General features: G+C 40.4%; 1 protein-coding gene across 3 annotated transcripts in view; it reads left to right on the top strand.

Moving 5' to 3' along the window:
• LOC102501091 (putative dimethylaniline monooxygenase [N-oxide-forming] 6) overlaps nt 1-19,637 on the top strand; it is a 35,353-nt gene that overhangs the window by 13,846 nt on the left and 1,870 nt on the right. For 2 of the 3 annotated variants that reach the window (XM_006147797.3, XM_006147796.3), the window contains 5 exons: nt 1,267-1,429; nt 10,604-10,731; nt 12,208-12,407; nt 15,521-15,876; nt 18,397-18,469. In XM_006147797.3, coding sequence (XP_006147859.1) covers nt 1,267-1,429; nt 10,604-10,731; nt 12,208-12,407; nt 15,521-15,876; nt 18,397-18,469 — 920 coding nt within the window. The remainder of the gene's footprint in view (nt 1-1,266; nt 1,430-10,603; nt 10,732-12,207; nt 12,408-15,520; nt 15,877-18,396; nt 18,470-19,637) is intronic. The other variant, XM_027771545.1, reaches the window with a different exon arrangement.

The following is a 19,637-nucleotide window of genomic DNA, read 5'->3' as shown; positions in this document are numbered from 1 at the left end:
AATCGGAGGCCGCGGACAGGCTGGCTGTAGGCTTGTCTGTGTCGGGAGAGATAAGGCAGTGTTAGTGGTCATGGGAAGAAGAGAAAGCGTGACATTCTGAGAGAAATGACTATTTAGATATAAGGTAAGGATAAAGACAAAAGCACAACAAGTTGCAGGTTCGAAGCCTGATAGCCGGAAGGCTCATGTCATCTTTCAAAGGAATCTGAATATTGAAAGCAAATTTTGGAGAACATTTAAGTGGGTTGATTATTGCTATGCTCCATTTGAGGAGGCAATAAGTGACCCTCAAAACGGAAATGTCCAGTCTAGGCTAGAGAGAAGGGACACGAAGTCTGGATGTGCTTGTATTTTCATTCCATGGCAGTGGCTAATATCTCCCAGGGTGACACAGAGCAAAAGGGAGACCAGGTACCAAGCCTGAAGGCATCCCACATACACTGAGTAGAAGAAAGAGGGGTCAGAGAAGGAGGCCACGTCAGTGTGGGGTGTGGTAAGTAAATGACACAGTGTGTTACATGACGTCTCTCATAAAAATACTCCGTATAATTTGCTCTCAAATCCACTAACTTCAGGGGGGACGGGGCAGGCAGCATGGCCAACCTTGGTTTGAGTCCCAGACCTGGTGGCTTGCTTTTTCACTTTTTCTCTCTCTCTTTCTCTATCTGACCAAATTTAAAAATAAATTAATAATAATAATAATAATAATAATTGGGACCAGCAGATGGCATAATGATTACATCACTGGACGCCCACATAGTCAACTGCAGTTCAACCTCGGATCTGATGACTTGAAACTCATGCCCAGCACATGCACATGTATGTCCAAAATCCCGAGAGGAGAATGGAGAAGGGATTGTAGCGTGGCCATCCCCGCTGGGGATTGAGTTCTCACTTTCTGTTTCTCTATCTCTCTCATAAGCACATCTACCCTATAACAAATACCTCTCAAAAAACGATAAAGTTAAATAAAATAAATATTTTTAAAAATCTACTAACTCGAAGTCAAAAATCAAATATACTCCAGTGTGGAGTGAGTTTATGAGATTTAAGATTTACCGAATATTCACTGTGACTCCTATTTCACTATTGCAATAGATTTTCGTACATTTCTCATTCACTGAGTCACTATTGCAATAGATTTTCGTACATTTCTCAATGACTCAGAGCTCACAACAGCTATTTTCTCTACAGAAACACCGTATAAAAGAAAACAAAGCATATAATTATAAATATAGTTTTTTTCTTCTTTCTTTTTTTTTTAAGACCCTGGTTTCCAGTATAAAGAAATGTCCCAGCTTCTTAGAAACTGGCCAATGGGTCATTGTTACTGAAAAAGATGGAAAACAGGAATTTGCTGTTTTTGATGCTGTAATGGTTTGTTCAGGACATCATGTATACCCCAATCTGCCAACTGATTCCTTTCCTGGTAAGTTCAAAAACTACATACGAATTTGAGGGCTTATATATAAATATCAAGAATTAAAAGATCTTCCTGTAGGTTATACATAATGATTATTTTAAGATCCCAATGATTTCCAAAAATGTTCAAGTCTGATGATACACTAAACTAATAAAGAGCCCTCTCAACTCCTGTATTAAAAGAATCAAAGACCTGCAAGTCAAAGATCAGACAGATACAAGCTCTGATTTTGTAAACAGTAACTAAAATGTAAGTCCTAACTGCATCTGAGGGTCTCTGAGCAGTTATATTTAAAAAAGTGGAATCAAGCTGCCAAAGACTTTAAAGAAAGGCACATTTTCTTAAGTTACTGACAGGAGTAACCTAAGTTTCTTATTGCATCTTCACCCATACTTCACAAGCAGACTTCAGACATCTCAGTGATGTGTATGTGTGGTGTGTAGCACACTTCATTACCATTCGAAAGTGGCAAACATCAAATAAATACACGTGAAGACTTTCTACCACTCTTCCTTTCTGCATCTTCACTGCAACAGGAATACAGCTTATACACCAAATATATCAGAGTGTCCGCCTCTAGGAATGAATACCCAGGCTCAACTCCATATTCCATTAGGTCCTCACCACTTACCTTCTTGGTCTCCCTTCCCTCGTATTTTAAAGTAAGGATTACAGTACCTATCATTCAGGTCTATTACCAAGATTAAATTGTGAAAATATGTAAGTCATGGATCTAGCCCACAGTGAGTACTCAATAAATATTAACTTTTGTTATTACACAATGTAAGTTTTATGGTGCTAGAAGTAATTATTTGGGGCCTTACTGTCAAAAACACCCACTATGTGGATACATGAATTTCCACAAGGGAAATTTTTTTTATTAAAATGCATAATATGATGGTTAAAAAAAAATACAGATTGAAAAAGTGTGACACATATACTCTATGGAATACTATTCAGCCATAAAAAACAAGACCCTGGCTATTTTTTTTTTTCATTTCTTTTATGTATTCAATCACATATGTCGCTTACCTTGTAAAGTGAATATTCCAACGCGAAGACATTTCTCACCAGTCCACTTGGGAATACTATACACATTATCTTTAACAGAAAATAATCCAGTTCTTTGTTCCATAAATGTCTTGCCTCTGTATTTTTCTCCTTAATGACTTTCCTCAGACTCTCTACCTTCTCCTACCTTCTTCTCACATTGTATCTGGTATCTATAACTATTTTCTATGTTTCTATATACTCTGGTCATTCAGTTTCGGCCATAGAGTGTAGACAGTCAGTATATGTTAAGTGGGGACATACAATGTCACTCCTTCATAGCCTGGCTTGCTTCACTCAGCAGTAAATCTTCCATATTCGTCCACTTTCTGTCAAAATCCAGGGTCTTGTTTTTTATGGCTGAGTAGTATTCCACAGAGTATATGTGCCAGTTTTTCAATCCATTCCTCTGTTTTGTGGACATTTGGGTTGGTTCCATGTCTTAGCAATTGTGAATAATGCCAGTAATAAACATCGATGTGCAAGCACTTTTCTTACTAAGGATTCTTCTGTCCTTTGGGTAGATACCAAGGAGTGGGATTGCTGGATTATATGGTAGTTCTATTTGTAGATCTTTGAGAACTCTCCATATTGTTCTCCACAGTGGCTGGACCAATTTACATTCCCACCAGCAGTGTAGGAGAGTTCCCCTTTCACCACACCCCAGCCAGCAGTTATCTTTTTTTTTCTTTTGGAGAGTTTTTTTTTCACTATAGGGCGCGTGCACTCGCCAGACAGACAGAGAGAGACATAGAGACAGCGAGAAATCACCCCCCAGGGGGGATGGTCACGCCGCAATCCCTTCTCCTCCATTCTCCTCTCGGGATCTTGGGTACACACGCACATGCGCCCGGCGTGAGTTTTAAGCCACGGGGTCTGGGACGTGAACTGTGGTCTACTAAATGGGAGTCCAGTGACATAGCCATTACGCTAACTGCTGGTTCCCTTCTTCTTTTTTTTTTTTTTTAAATCTTTGTCATTCTGACTGGGGTTAGATGGTATCTCATTGTGGTTTTGATCTACATTGTCCTTATAATGAGGGGTGTTAAGCATTTTTTAATATGCCTTTTGAGTATTCATATGTCTCCCTTAGAGAGTGGGGTATTTTGTTTGTTTTGTTTTGTTTGTTTGTTTTCAGCTCATTCTCCCATCTTTTAATTGGGTTGATCATCTCTTTCTGGAAAGCCACTTGAGTTCCTTGTGTATCTGGTTATAAGCCCCTTACCTGAGGCATAGTTTACAAAAATATTCCCCCATTCTGAGGGCTGTCAACTCACACTAATTACTGTGTCTTTTGCCATGAAGAAATTTCTTAATCTGACATAATCCCACTTGTCTATTTTTGGGATTATTGACTATGTTTTGGGAGTCTTATTTAAGAAGTCTTTGCATACTCCAATATCTTCCATACTTTCCCCAGTGTTTTCCAGCTGTAGTGTTCTAGTTTAAGGTCTTAGGTTTAGATCTTTTGATCCACTTTGAGTTGATTTTTGTCAATGATAAGAGGCAGAGGTTTAGATTCATCTTTCTGCAGGTGGATATCCAATTTTTCCAGCAGCATTTGCTAAAGAGGTTTTCCTTTTCACATTGGATAGACTATCACCCTTTGTCAAAAATGAGTTGGCTGTACATTTGGTAATTTATTTCTGGGATCTCTATTCTGCTTATTCATAGGTCCACCTGTCTGTTTCTGTACCAAACCATGCTGTTTTGGTTATCACACCTTTATAGTATATTTTTTGGTCAGGGTGTGAGATGCTGCCCACTTCAATTTTCTTGCATAGAATTGCTTTAGCAATACGAGGTTTTTTACGATTCCAGACAAATTGTATGATTGTCTTTTCTAGATCTGTAAAGAATGTCTCTGATACTTTGATTGGGACTGCATTAAATATGTAGATTAACTTGGATAGAATCGCTATTTTGATTATATTAATTCTTCTGATTCAGGAACATGGGATGTCTTTCCACCTTTTTGTGTCATTTTCAATTTCTTTTTTTAGCTTCTTATAGTTTTTCTTGTGGATGTCTTTAACTTCTTTGGTTAGATTTATTCCTAGGTATCTTATATTTTTGTGGCATGGTAAATGGAATTATTTTCTTCAGTTCTATCTCACTCTGCCTGTTGTTTGTATATAGAAATGCTATAGATTTGTGTATGTTGATTTTTTATCCTGCAAATTTACTGTATTCCTTTATTACTTCTGGGAATTTTTTCATGGATATCATTGGGTCTTCTATGTATACAATCATGTCATCTGCAAATAGAAGTAATTTCACCTCTTCTTTTTCTATTTGAACGCCTTTTATTTTATTCTCTTTTCTGATTGCATTGGTGAGGACTTCCAGTACTATATTGAAAAGGAGTGGAGAAAGTGGGCATCCTTGTCTTGTACCAGTTTTTAGTGGAAAGCTTTCAGCTTTTCCCCATTCATAATGATGTTAGCTATGAGTTTTTCATAGATAACCTTTACCGTGTTAAGGAATGACCCTTCTATGCTGATTTTGCTGAGTCTTGATAATGAAGGTATGTTGCATCTTATCAAATGCTTTTCCTGCAACAATTGATATGATCATATGGTTTTTATCTTTATTTCTGTTAATATGGTGTATTAAATTTATAGTTTTGTGTACGTTGAACCATCCTTGAATCCCTGGAATAAAATCTACCTGGTCATGATGTATAATCTTTTTTATATTTTTTTGGATACAATTTTCTAGTGTCTTGTTGAAAATTTTTGCATTTATATTCACCAGGGATATTGGTCTATAGTTTCCCTTCCTTGTCCTGTCCTTGTCTGTTTTAAGGATAAGGGTGAATGAGGCTTCATGGAATAAATTAGGGAGTTTCATCCTTTTGGATCTTTAGAAATAATTTACAGAATGGGAGTAGCTCTTCTTTAAAAGTTTTATAGAAGTCAGAGGTGAAACCATCAGGACCAGGGCTTCTCTTTCTTGGGAAGTTATTTATTACTGATTCAATCTCATGGCTTTTTATGGGCCTATTCAGACTCTCTACATGCTCCTGAGGCAATCTTGGTAGAATATATGTCTCCAGAAATTTGTCCATCTCATCCAGATTTTCTTGTTTGTTGGCATATAGTTGTTCATGGTATCCTCTAGTAAGGTTTTATATTTCTATTATGTCTGTTATATTGCCTGCTTCATTGAAAATTTGATTTACCTGGTAACTTTCTTTCTTCTTAATTAGCTGACTAGCAGTGTATCAATTTTGTTTATCTTTTCAAAGAACCATCTTTTACTTTCATTTATTTTCTGTATAGTTCATTTATTTTTTATTTCATTTATTTCTGCTGTGATCTTTATTATTTCTTTTATTCTGGAGTTCTTTTTAATATTTTTTTGCTGTTGCTTTTCCAATTCTACAAGGCATAATGTTAGGTAGTCCATTTATTTGCCTTCTTTTTATCTTCTTATGTGCATTAATTTCTGTGAACTCTCCTTTTATGATTGCTTTTGCAATATCCCAAAGATAATGGAAATTTGTGTCCTCGTTGTCATTGGCTTCCATCAATCTTTCTATTTCAGTCTTTATTTCTTTAGCAGTTGGGAAGTCATTCAGGAGTAAGTTGCTTAGTTTTCATGTATTTATATATTGTTGAGGATCTTTCTTAAAATTAATATCAAGTTTAATTCTATCATGGTTGATGAAGATGCTGGATATAGTTTTTATACCTTTGAATCTGTAGAGGCTTGCTTTGTGCCCTATCATGTGGTCAATTATCGAAAAGGTTCCATGTGGGGGTGAGAAAAAAGTGTTTTCATGATTTTGGGGTGGAAAATTCTATAGATGTCTGTTTAGTCCATTTGATTTATGGTTTAATTTTGATCCTTTATCTTTTTGCTTAGTTTTTGTTTAGATGATCTGTCCAAAGGAGATAGTAGGGTGTTGAGGTCCACAACAATTACTGTGTTTCAGTCTCTCTCTCCTTTGAGATCTAACATTATTTCTTTCACTTACTTGGGTGCTCCTGAGTTAGGTGCATAAATATTTGTAAGTGTTATAGTTTGTTTGTTTGTTTTTTTGAGAGGTTTTTGCTATAGGGCGCGTGCGCTCGCCAGACAGAGGCAGAGAGACAGAAAACGAGAAATCACCCCCCACAGGGGGATGGCCACGCCACAATCCCTTCCCTTCCGTTCTCCTCTCGGGATCTTGAGCATGCATGCACACGCGCCCAGCGTGAGTTTTAAGCCACCGGGTCCAGGACGCAAACCACGGTCGACTACATGGGAGTCCAGCGACATAGCCATTATGCCAACTGCTGGTCCCTAAGTGTTATAGCTTCTTGATGGATTAGCCCTTTTAACTACATAGTGCCCTTCTTTGTTTCTTTGAACAGGGTTTTTTGGGGTTTTTTTTTAAGCCTATTTTGTCAGAAATCAGTATTTTGACTCCAGCTCTTTTTTGGTTCCCATTTACATGGAATGTCTTTTTCCAGCCAGCTCTTCAATTTTTAGTCTATATATGTCTTTATCCATGAGATGTGTTTTTTGTAGGCAACAGATAGAGGAGTTTATGGTTTTGTTTTGTTGTTGTTGTTGTTTTTAATCCATTCTACCAGTCAGTGTCTCTTGATTGGAGAATTTAACATTTACATTCAATGTTATTACCATAATTCTAGACCTGTCACTACCTTTAAGTTGGCCATTGTCTTGGTTGTCTTTTATTCCCTCATTTCTTTTCTTTGTCATGTATTCTTTTTTTATTGCACATGATATTCTTGCACTAAAAAATCACATTGCATTCCACAGATGTGTACAACTATTATATTAATTTTTTATACCTATTCCATGTGGTCCATATGGACCATATTTATTTTTATATGATACAATAGCAGATGAGGCAGGATATTTTCTCACTTTTCTTTGCAGCATCTTTTTTTTTAAAGAAATTGTGTATTTAATTTTGTTATTTTTTTATTTAATTTATTTCTTTTTGTATATACATTCCATCGCATTGTTTAGCTTACAATGTGAACATTTCCATATGTGAACATTTCTCCCCAGTCCCGTTGATCAAAATATCTTCAACCAATAACACCACACTTCCCCATCTCGTCAATGCTCTACCTCCGTATCCCTTCTCCAAATGTCCTTCGTTAGGCCCCACTCCTCCACATACCCTCATCTGACAGTCACACCCATCTCTTATGTTTGTACAACCGTTAGTCAATCAGTTTCAGTCATAGAGTGCAGACATTCGGTATATGTTAAGTGGGGACATACAATGTCTCTCCTTCATAGCCTGGCTTGCCTCACTCAGCAGTAAACCTTCCATATTTTTCCACTTTCTGTCAAAAGCCAGGGTTTTGTTGGTTTTTATGGCTGAGTAGTATTCCATAGAGTATATGTGCCACAATTTTTCAATCCATTCCTCCCTTATTTCTGTCTGTTCATTCTTTTATTTTCTTGGAACAGTACTCTCTTGAGAGATTCTTGAAGAGTTGGTCCGGTGTTGTCAAATACTTTCAGGTTTTGTTTGCGAATATTTTAATCTTTTTTTTTTCCATATGAAGGATAATCTTGCTGGATATAATAACTTGGTTGAAATTGTTTCTCTCTTAACTCTTTCCAGATGTCTTCCCATTCTTTCCTTGCTTGTAGTTTCCATTGAAAGATTCGGTGTTAACCTGATGGGATGACCTTTGTAAGTCACCTGATGTTTCAAATCTCTTGCCAATTTTAGTATCTTATCTTTGTCTGCGGTTTTGCCCAATCTGGCTAAGATGTGCAGTGGAGAGGATCTTCTTTGGTTGATTCTATTTGGGGTCTTTTGTATTTCTTGTGTCTGGATGTTTGAGTGCTTTTCTAGACTTAGAAAGTTTTCTTGTATGATTTCATAGAATAGATTTTCCATCCCCTTATTAGTTTCTTTACCTTCTGAGATAACCATTATTCAGATATTTGGATATTTAATGGAATCTAGTATTTCTCATATATTATCCTCTTTTTTTGTTTTTCTCTTTTTTTGGTGTTTTTTTTTTTTTTTTCTAGGTCAGTGGTCTTATCTTCTACATCAGAGATTTGATCTTCAGAATGGTCTAATAGGCTTTAAATACTTTTGAAAAATTATTTGATTTCTTGTATTACAGACTTTATTTCTAATAGTTCCATCTGATTCTTTCTCATGGTGTCCATTTCTTTTTTCAAATCATGGAAGAACTTCCTCATCTCTTGGATTTTGTTGTCTCTCTTCTGTTCCAACTCATAGAGTTTTGTCACTATGAATGTTCAGAGTTCTTTCTCTAACATTTCAGTAACTTCAGTTTTTTTTTCAAGTGATGGATGGGAGTTACTGTGTTTGTTTGATGGAGACGTATTTCCTGGCCTTTCAAACTTGAGGCTCTTCTGTGACTTCTAGCCATTAGGTGATATATTCACTTTTGGATACCTTTTTGAAAAATGTTTCTCCACTGGGATGAGTTTGTTTCCCTTTTGCTGTGGATTGATGTGTGCCAGTCTCTCTTCTGCTGTGTTAAGCGATGTGTCCCCACGAGCGGAGTCTTCCATTCAAGTATCCATGTGTGCCAGTCTCTCTTCTGCTGTGTTAAGCAATGTGTCCCCATGGGCGGAGTCTTCCATTCAAGTTTACGAAGATGAGTTTCTCCTTTTTCACAGGTGGTTCAGTATAGAGTGAGGATCTCAGGGAAACTCCTAAAACTAGAATGTTTGTAAACTATAATTCTAGGCTGGTCTAGTCCCTCTGGGTAGATGGAGGATGAGGAAAAGATGACAATATAAGAGGGAAAAAATAAAGAATATGAAAGAGAGAAAAGAAAAAGTCATGTAGTGTGAACAAGCTCAGCCTATAATTTTGGCAGGACTCTGCAGATGGAAGTGGGCTCTGCTGGAGAGCTGGGAGCTGCCCTATGAGGTGAGGAGAAGTAAAGAATTAGAAAAAGAAAGAAGAGGAGAAAAAACAGCCTACCTTTCTGGCAGGGAGGAGGGTGGGCTCTGAGGTTGGGAGAAGTGCTGGGCTGGAGCTGGAGCTGGAGCCAGTGAATGGCCCTGCCTCAGTTTCCCTGACTGGGCCGAGGGCTACAGATGGAAGTGGGCTTTGCTGGAGAGCTGGGAGTTGGCCTATGGGGTCAAGACTCTTTCTTTTGACAGAAAGATTTACTGTTGAGTGAAGCAAGCCAGGCAATGGAGAGACATTGTATGTCTTCACTTAATATGTACCTACTGTCCTCAGCCTTGGCCCAAATGGAATGACTAGATGATATAGAAACATAGAACATGGTTATAGATATCAGATACAGTGTGGGACGAAGGTCGGAGAAGGAGGAGAGTCTAAGGAAAGACATTAAGGAGAAAAATAGAGAGGCAAGACTTATGGGACAAAGAAATGGATTATAATCTGTTCATGATAACGTTTATAGTATCCCCAACTGGACTGGTGAGAAATGTATTCATGTTGGAGCACTCACTTTACAAGCTAATGACATATGTGATTGAATGTATAAAAGAAATTTAAATTAAATTTTAAAAAGAAAAAAAGAAACATGGTGAAAAACTAATACTTCTGGTTGTCCCATTCACCTAGTGGTTAGGGAAGTCTAATCCCACATAGCAAGGCATGGTTTGAATTCTAGCCCTAACAGCTTGAGAAACCTTTGTGCATGTGTGTGCCTCATATCCAGAAGAATGGAGAAATGTCAGAGAAGGGATTGCAGTGTGATCAAGCCCACTGAGGGGAAGTGCTTTCTCTCTATCTTGCTCTCTCCAGTAAATGTACACACCCTCCGGCAATATATTTTTTTTTAAAAAAAGGGAATCTTGGGACCAGCAGTTAGCATAATGGCTATGTCACTGGACTCCCATGTAGTCGACCGCGGTTCGCGTCCCGGACCCGGTGGCTTAAATTCACGCCTGGCACATGTGCATGTGTGCCCAAGATCCCGAGAGGAGAATGGAGGAGAAGGGATTGTGGTGTGGCCATCCCCCCTGGGAGGTGATTTCTCGCTTTCTATCTCTCTGTCTCTCTCTCTCTCTCTCTCTGTCTGGCGAGTGCACGCACCCTATAGCAAAAACTTCTAAAAAAAAAAAAAAAAAAGGGAGTCTTTGTAATTTCTGAAAGTTGACTCAAACCTCTCCCCGTGTTCTGCATAGGCCTGGACAAATTTCAAGGCAGCCATTTCCACAGCCGGGATTACAAGGGGGGAAAGAGAGTCCTCGTGATTGGCCTGGGGAATTCGGGATCGGACATTGCTGTGGAGCTCAGCCATCTGGCGACACAGGTACCTGACCTGAAGGGGCTTGGCAGGAACCTAGTCTAGGCTGTTCAACTGGATCAACAGCCTCGGCCCCAGGATGGTGTCACCATGTCACACACAGGAGCTCCTCCTGCCACATGTGCCCTTGAGTCAGGAGGCCCAAGGCTTCGCCATGTGAAGCAGGGCTCTGTGGCCCATGCTGGTAAGGATGTGCCTCCTGCAAAACAGAGGTAAGTGTGGAAGGGCGCCTGTGTGCATGTGCTATTTGTTCTAGTTCTGTGTTCCCATCACCTCCAAAAAGACTGGCTCCTACTCAGGCTCTTTCTGGTTAGTCTAACAGTATTTATTTCACCCATCACAGAAAAGGTAGCACTTACCTCTCTAACGTTCTGGAAGACTCACGCAATTTGGTTTTTACTATCATTTACTCATTCATCAGCAGATGCTCAAGAAATATTGGCACTTATCATAGGTCAGAACTATATTAATTTGTGTCTGCACTTTATTTTTAGTGAATTCGGATATAAATTGGGCTAGGTCCCACTTCAAGGAGCAATCGGTGGGTGGAGGTGGGGAAACAGGCCCGTACCTGAACACGGGAGGAGGTCGGGAGTGTCAGTGACGTTAGGTGTGGTGACAGCAACACGAGGAAGAGAGGATTTAACTAACCTGGGAGAAGTCAAGGACAGCTTCACGGAGGACTCTGAGCTGAATCATATGGGACTAACACACCTGGAAGAAATGGGACATATATTTAAAGAAACAGGCGCTCCATCAATAACATTTTAAATGGATGTAATAAAACCTACAATGTTTAAAAAACTTAGTATTTTCTTAAGTTATCACAATGACGATAAAATAGACAAGTAGCCAGGTTCCCCTCAGGTCTGAGGCACTGCCATGGTTTGGGATGCCCAGAGGTCCTGCAGTACACATGTCAGGGAACTGGAAAAGGAGACCAGGGACAGAAAACCGAATCAAGTCTTTGGTATCCCCTTTGCCTAATTTCAGCTACAGAGTTAGCTACATTTTCCCTACCCAGCCAACCACTCTTCACCACTGGCCTCACTAGGTTGGCTGGTTTCTACCAAACCCGCCATTTTGGCCTGTGCTTATGTGAAGGTTGAACCTGCTGAGTGGAATACAGAGCTCTCTAATTCCAAGAGGGATGTCTGGTTCCTTTAACAACTATGCACCAGTGCTGTGGGTGGTGAGAAGGTAATCCTGCCTTGTGGATTATTCATTACCCTCCCCCCCCCTTAGAAGTGTTTCAATCTGGATATTGGGGAAAACGCATGGAAGTGACTATGCACCAGTGCTGTGGGTGGTGAGAAGGTAATCCTGCCTTGTGGATTATTCATTACCCTCCCCCCCTTAGAAGTGTTTCGATCTGGATATTGGGGAAAACGAATGGAAGTGCCCAGAGAATTCTGTCGTTTTTGCTCATTTTCTACTGAGTGACATTGAAGTCTGTCTTACCAGTCTGTCTTTCCTTACCAGGTGATCATCAGCACCCGAAGTGGTTCCTGGGTCATGAGTCGGGTTTGGGACGACGGCTACCCTTGGGATATGTTGTATGTAACCCGCTTTGCGTCTTTTCTCCGGAACATCCTTCCTTCATTCGTCTCTGACTGGTTATATGTCAAGAAGATGAACACGTGGTTTAAGCATGAGAACTACGGTCTGATGCCTTTAAACGGGTACTACAAATATTACATATTCTGTCATTCAAAGAACTGGTATTAATTAGTTCACATGAATTCTTCCACTTTAGATCTTACTTTAGTTATCCCATTGAGGCTGGAGGCATTAGAGTAAGAATTGCACAGGTAACACAGTGTACACAGAGACCATGTAAGGTTGGAAATCTTACTGAAATTAGTCTAGTGGAGAAAAAGGTATTAAAGAACACAAAATGGGGATGGAGCCTACAGACAGATCACCTGACCAGCAGGATTCATTCAGGGTACCTATGAACCACAGCATAGAACTTTGAGGGCTGAACTAACACTCATTTACTTCTTTATAGGGATAGATTCCAACAATTACTAGTCACTATATCAATACAAAGAAGAATGTTTAAGTGGATAAGAAGTAAAAGGAGGGACTAGCAGTTAGCATAATGGCTATGTCGCTGGACTCCCATGTAGTCGACCATGGTTCGTGTCCCGGACCCAGTGGCTTAAAACTCATGCCGGGCGCGTGTGCGTGTGTGCCCAAGATCCCGAGAGGAGAATGGAGGAGAAGGGATTGCGGCATGGCCATCCCCCATGGGGGGTGATTTCTTGCTTTCTGTCTCTCTGTCTCTCTCTGTCTGTCTGGTGAGCACATGCGTCCTATAGCAAAAACCTCACACACAAGAAAAGAAGTAAAAGGATTCACTAAGAAATTTCAATCTTTAGGGTTGAAAGTTCCAAAAACTTCCACCGTTTAAGAGAAGAATAGGTTAAAGAAAAGTAAGGAGGAATTATAAATCACAATAATAAATAACAGATTTCTAAGCCAAATTCTCACTCCAAGTCACATATCCTACCCAGCCTTGCACATTGTTATGTCTTTGAAGAAAAAAAATGTTGATTTTTTTTTTTAAGAGAGATTTTTTTTCCTACAGGGCATGTGTGCTTGCTGGAGAAACAGAGAGATAGAAAGCAAGAAATCACACCGTGGTGGAGATGGCCACAATGCAACCCCTTCTCCTCCATTCTCCTCTTGGAATTTTGGGGACACACATACGCACACCCAGCATGAGTTTCAACCCTCCATGTCCAGGACTCGAACTGTGGTCAGCCATATGGGTGGGAATCCAGCGACATAACCATTATGCCATCTGTTGGTCCCAAAAATATTGATTTCAATCGCTTAAAATTATGTTTAATATATAGAAGTTCCAAAGCCTGAGCTGGTTAAACTTCTTTGTCTTATAAGATTAATGTCAAATTATCCTTTAGACAATTAAAGCATAGTTTCAGAAATCCATTTGTTCTAAGAACTAAGCTCCACTATGATCCTATGATGGTTTCAATTGCCCTAAGCTGCATATGACACCTTCTCATTCCCCTCTTTGTTGCCTGGGAGGAGACTCAGCAGGGAGAAAAAACAAGTTATTCTGTGACCTACTTTTTATACCTCATATATAAAGGTATTATAAAGATATTTTTAAAAAAGAGTTTGCAAAAAAAGAAGGAACCAGCAAATGGTGTAATGGTTACGTTGCTGGGTCCCCATGTAGTTGACTATGGTTTGCGTACTGGACCCAACAGCTTAAACTCACTCTGGGGACACGTGCATACATGCCAAAAATCCTGAGAGGAGGATGGGGGAGAAGGGACAGTGGCGTAGCCGTCCCTCCTGGGGAGGGCAGGATTTCTCACTTCCTGTCTCTCTGTTGAGTGCACACACCCTAAAGCAAAAATCTCTCTCTCAAAATAAAGAGTTTGCTAAGTTATAGAGGTATAAATGATGTCAGAAAATATAAAGAATAATTCTAAATTTCAGAGTTTCTTTGTTCCTGAGATATTTAGAGGAAATTCCAGGAATTCTTTATTTTTAAAGAATTATTTTTTTACTTAATTGTACTTATTTATTTATTTACTTAAATTTGACCAGAGAGAGACACAGTGAGAGAGAGGAAAGTGAGAAAGCAAGCTACCGACTCAAACCATGGTCAGCCATGTGGGAGCCCAGCGCCCTTAACCATCATGCCACCTGCCGGCCCCAGGAAATTCCAGAATTTCTAAAGGAACCTACTCAAAATAAACTTGTCACTATGCAAAATATTATTCCTAGAATTTTGGCAACTTAAAGTGTAGTACTGAAGCTGTTGGTACTTTCTTCTGGGATTACAGCTGAGGAAAGAAAATCAGACAGGCAATAAAATACCCCACCACCACAAATCTGACTTTCTATGGAGAATAAGACTTTTAAAGTTATAACAACAGTTGACCTCTAATCCAAGAATTTGCATGTGCCAGGCACTGTTGTGGGTGCTTCACAGATCATCGTTCATTTAACTCTCACCACCGCTCTGTGAGGAAGAATCAGTCGGGACCCGTTGTGCACAGATGGAAAGAAATACAAAGAAACAACAGCTAACAGGAGATGGAGGTTATAAACCGGGTTATAAACCTTTGGGTTGTGCTGAACAATAATTTGATTCTCTTCTATTTGGTGACTCTCCAAAGAGTATAAGTACACATATGAGAATCTTCAAGTTTCAAAGGCAAAATAGACAGCTCAAGCAACATTTTGGGGGATTTTTAAATTTTATTTTAGTTGACATGTAATAATTGTACATATCTGTGGGGTTCAAGGTGATCTTTTAGACAAGAATACAATGCGTATTGATCAAATCAGGGTGTTATGCTAAGTGAAATAGGACAGGCACAGAACAAAAAATACCACATTCTCTCATGTCTCTGTGGAAACTGAAGAAACAACCTCATAGAGTTGAAGAACGACTACTACAGGCTGGGAAGGACTGGGAGAGGAAGTAGAGTTCCATTGATTATTGGAAACAAAATTACAGGTAGTTAAGAGAAATAATTTCTAGTGTTACAAGATACAGTAGGGTGAAGATAGCTAACAATTTTACTGCAGATCTGAATAACTAAAAAAGAGACTCTAAGTGTTCTTCACAGAAGTTATTATGGGTCATTACAGACATCAGAAAAGGAGCTGCAAGAAGAGAGAGTTCGGTGGCCCGCAAGCTGATATTTAGCTGCTCAAGTTTGGTTTCAGTGCTCTGGGGCTACTGCAGGTGTTCCGGGAAGTGTGGTATTTCACACCAAGGGCATTGCCTCCCCTTTCTGCACAGTCCCCTTAGGAAAGAGCCCGTGTTCAACGACGAGCTCCCGGCTCGGATTCTGTGTGGCACCGTGTCCATCAAGCCTAACGTGAAGGAGTTCACAGAGACCGCGGCCATTTTTGAGGATGGGACCGTGTTCAAGGACATCGACTGTGTCATCTTTGCCACCGGCTATAGCTATGCCTACCCCTTCCTCGATGACTCCATCATCAAAAGCAGAAACAATGAGGTCACCTTGTTTAAAGGCATCTTCCCCCCACTGATGGAGAAGCCCACCCTGGCAGTGATTGGCCTTGTCCAGTCCCTCGGGGCCGCCATTCCCACAGCTGACCTGCAGGCCCGCTGGGCTGCTAAAGTGTTTGCAAGTAGGTGCCCTCTTCTGCTTCTTATTCACTTAGTGACGATTTCTTGAGCATCCACTGTGGGCTAAATACTGTTCTAGAGAAATAAAGAGGACAAGACAAACATGCTATGACCTCACAGAGCTTAAAATGGGGCACGGGAGATGCCAGAAAAGGAAAGCGCTGAGTGTTCTGGAGGGGGGAGTTGGGCATGAGATTCCATGTGCGAGCAGCAGCATGAAGGCAGAAGGTGAAGTGTAACACGGAATGTGTGAGGCACTAAACAGACACCAGAAACAGTACAGGAGGGGGTGAGTGATAGCGGGTGGGCAACAGGGGTGGGAGGGAGGGGATCACAGGAAATAAAATAACAAACAGAACTCTAAATAGACACGAAAAGTATTAGTTGTAAAGTTATCTGTTGATGATAATGTAGATGATAATGTCTTTGACTTGACTAATACGTACCAGATTTATGCTGGAAAAAGCCATATCGTACACTGTAAAGTGGAACAGTGCTTAAATATAAATAAAAGATCAATTTAAAATATCTTGTAAGGAAATACAAAGCAAAGGCAGAATAACGAGAAATGAGGTGAGGCCAGAGCAGGGAGCACCTCATAAACTACGTCACGGAGCTTAAACCCCTAAGGCAGGGGTTTAAGAGAAGGAAGCAGGGGCAACTACGATGCCAGGTCACTGTGAGGTCGGGAGGACCTGGTGGGTGTTGAAGATGGGGCTTGAGACCTCGGATATCAGCGTGTGTCAAGCTCCCTCTCACCGCACTTACGGTCCTCTCCCTTCCCTTCCTCCACTGGAGACCCAGGCATCTCCAGGGACTACAGGTAGCCTTATGCAAAGAAATCAAGACCTTGAGCATTATCTGGGAAATATGTTGATTTACTTTACTCCATTCATAACGGTCATTACTGAAAATGTCCTTTTATTCAAAGGTTCAAAAATTGTGACCAATGTAAGTAGAACCTATCTAACACGATGTCCATAAAGATCACAATCAGAAGTGTGTATTTGTTTTCTAAAAATATTACAAATAAGAAAGCTTCGATGTCAAATGCACCATGAGGTATCGCTATGCAAATGAACCCGTCATGACACCTTTTGTAAGGGTCACTCCTGAAACTGGTTCTATTGTCTTTTTCTCCAGAAAGGCACAAGAGTGCCAAGAGCCTGGGACTTTATAAGACGACTGGGTACAGCTCATACACCCAGGAATTTCCTTGAGTCAAAGGGTATCTTTTCTCATCTAGCACATATTTTGGGGATACCTACTAGATGTCAAGCTCTGTCATGGCACTTGGATACACTGAACAAAACAGGTCAAGATCCTGTTCCTTTTCTTCCTAGGGGGCACCTAGCATGTGTCTAACTGTGGGGACTACCAGGCTGAGCTAAGAGGACAGAAGTAATGAAAAGTGGTCGTGTCATGCCGATGCCACCAAAACTTTCTTCCCATTAGGGAAGGCAAATGAGCTTCCATCAGCAGTCAGAAGAAGTCTCCACTGCTACAATGAAGTGTGCAAAAAAACGGAAACTTCACTGCTGCCCCTTAAAATGTCTTTCCTGGCCAGGCTCACACCTAGACTCCATGCCTCCTTCCATTGTCTTTCTTTAAGATGCCACGTACCCAGGGTGAACAGTTTTACCAGATTTAAAAAAAAAAAAAAATAGTAGAAAGTGCATGTGACACAGAGAGCGAGCAAGCGAGTGAGAGAGAAGCACCCTTGAAAGAGTCACCTCAGCCTCAATCCCTTTTCTCAGTCCATGGCGTGTGCTCAGGCCGACCTGGGGACCTGACTGCAGTCAGCCGCATGCTCCCAGCCTTGCCGGACTCTGTTACTGCTGCACCATGATGGCTGAGCTACCAGATTATTTTTCTTTTCTTTTCTCTTTTCTTTTCTTCTCTTAATAGGTACATGTGCTCGCCTGAGAGACAGAGAAAGACAGCAAGAAATCAGCCCCCTCTCCCCTGGAGGGAATGGTCACACTCCAATCCCTTCTCCATTCTCCTCTCAGGATTTTGGGCATGCACATACACGCTCTCAGCATGAGTTTCAAGCTGCTGGGTCTAGGACTCGAACTGCAGTTGACTACATGGGAGTCCAGCAATGTAACCATTATGCCACCTGCTGGCCCCATCAGATTATTTTTTGAGAGAAGTTTTAATGAGAGGATGCAGATGCAGACAGTATACATAAAGGAACCATTAAGCTATTAAATGTATTCCCAAGCGATTTGGGGATTAGGCCCTCCATGATGTTATGAACACGTGAGATTGGGTGATGGGAAGCTTTGAAATCTCTCTAGTCGTGGTGCTAGTCATTATGGCAACTCCCAGAGAAGGTCCAGAAACTTCTTAGATCTTTGTTTCTTTCAACTGTTATTCCACTAAAGACCAAACAAAGATCTTCCTGACACAACAGTTTTTAGAGATATGGTTCATGAACATTGAATGACTTCCTCCACGTATTATTACATATTTCTGATCTCTCTGTCTTTTAAAATATGTCTTTATTTCTCTCCTAGATTTATGTACCCTGCCAACTACAAATGAAATGATGGATGACATTGATGAGAAAATGGGGAAGAAACTCAAATGGTAAGGGATTGTACCTGCTGATGAGGCAAGTCCTAAAGTTCACCTGCTTATGTAGAAAACATTAGCGTATTCTACTATGTACAAGTTCCCATTTCTGAAGACTTACCATGATCAGGAGTACTAGACAAATAAAATCACCGAACGTCTCCCGTAACGTCTAGAGCAGGAGTTCTCTGACAGGGACAGGTTTGCCCTCCAGGGGACATTGGCAAAGTCTGGAGCCATTTTTGGTCATGGCGGGTGGAGAGGACACACTACTGGCATCTCAGGGGCGGAGAGCTGAGCAGTGACTGTGCAGTGCAGAGCACACACCCGCTGTCGTACCTGGCTTACCACGTCCGTGGTACTGAGGCCAAGAAACAAACGCACAGCTCACAGGAGAAACTGCATCAGCCACATGTCAGCAGGTGAGCTAGCTGGAAACCGAGCAGTAACATCTAGTCGCTGCAATAAGAAAGCCAAATGAAAGCTTAAACTGAGTCCATGTGCCCTAGTATTTAAAAGATTCATCCAAATGTGTGCTTTCAAGTACAACATAAATGGAATTTTTAGAAAATCATTTCAAAACAAATAAGCATAATGGTTCTGTCACTGGACTCACACGTAGTCAACCGCAGTTAGAGTCCCTGACTCAGTGGCTTAAAACTCACTCTGGGCACATGTGTGTGCATACCCAAAATCCCAAGAGGAGAATGCAGGACAAGAGATTGTAGCATGGCCATCTCCCCTGGCAGGTGATTTCTCACTTCCTGTCTCTCCTCTCTAGCAAGCATGAGCACCCTATAGCAAAAATCTTTCTCTCAAAAAAAAAAAAAAGTCATTTCAGTAGATAGACAGCACATATTTAAATACACTTGTCTGTGTTGATCACTTCTATTGAAGTACATCATTTTCAAATTATATATCAAAATCCCTTGAAAGAATAATTAGGTAATAGGTCACAACTAGGTGAACAAGTCAGTGTGTAGGGGATTTATTTCCCCTTTCAAGCCTTTGACGGGACATTTACTGAATGCTCCAAGGTGGTGATGGTCTCGTGGCCTATAGAAGAGAAGTTTATGGCAAAATGGAATTAAAGATTGAATTTATTTTGATGAAAAAAAATTAGAGCCTATGCATTGTTATTTCTTTCCTTTTTTTTTTTTTTTTGGTTTGTTTTTTTTTTTTT

This window comes from Tupaia chinensis, unplaced genomic scaffold (assembly GCF_000334495.1).
Source record: "Tupaia chinensis unplaced genomic scaffold, TupChi_1.0 Scaffold000223_1, whole genome shotgun sequence".
Lineage (NCBI taxonomy): Eukaryota > Metazoa > Chordata > Mammalia > Scandentia > Tupaiidae > Tupaia > Tupaia belangeri.
This window is presented reverse-complemented; position numbering and strand designations above follow the sequence as displayed.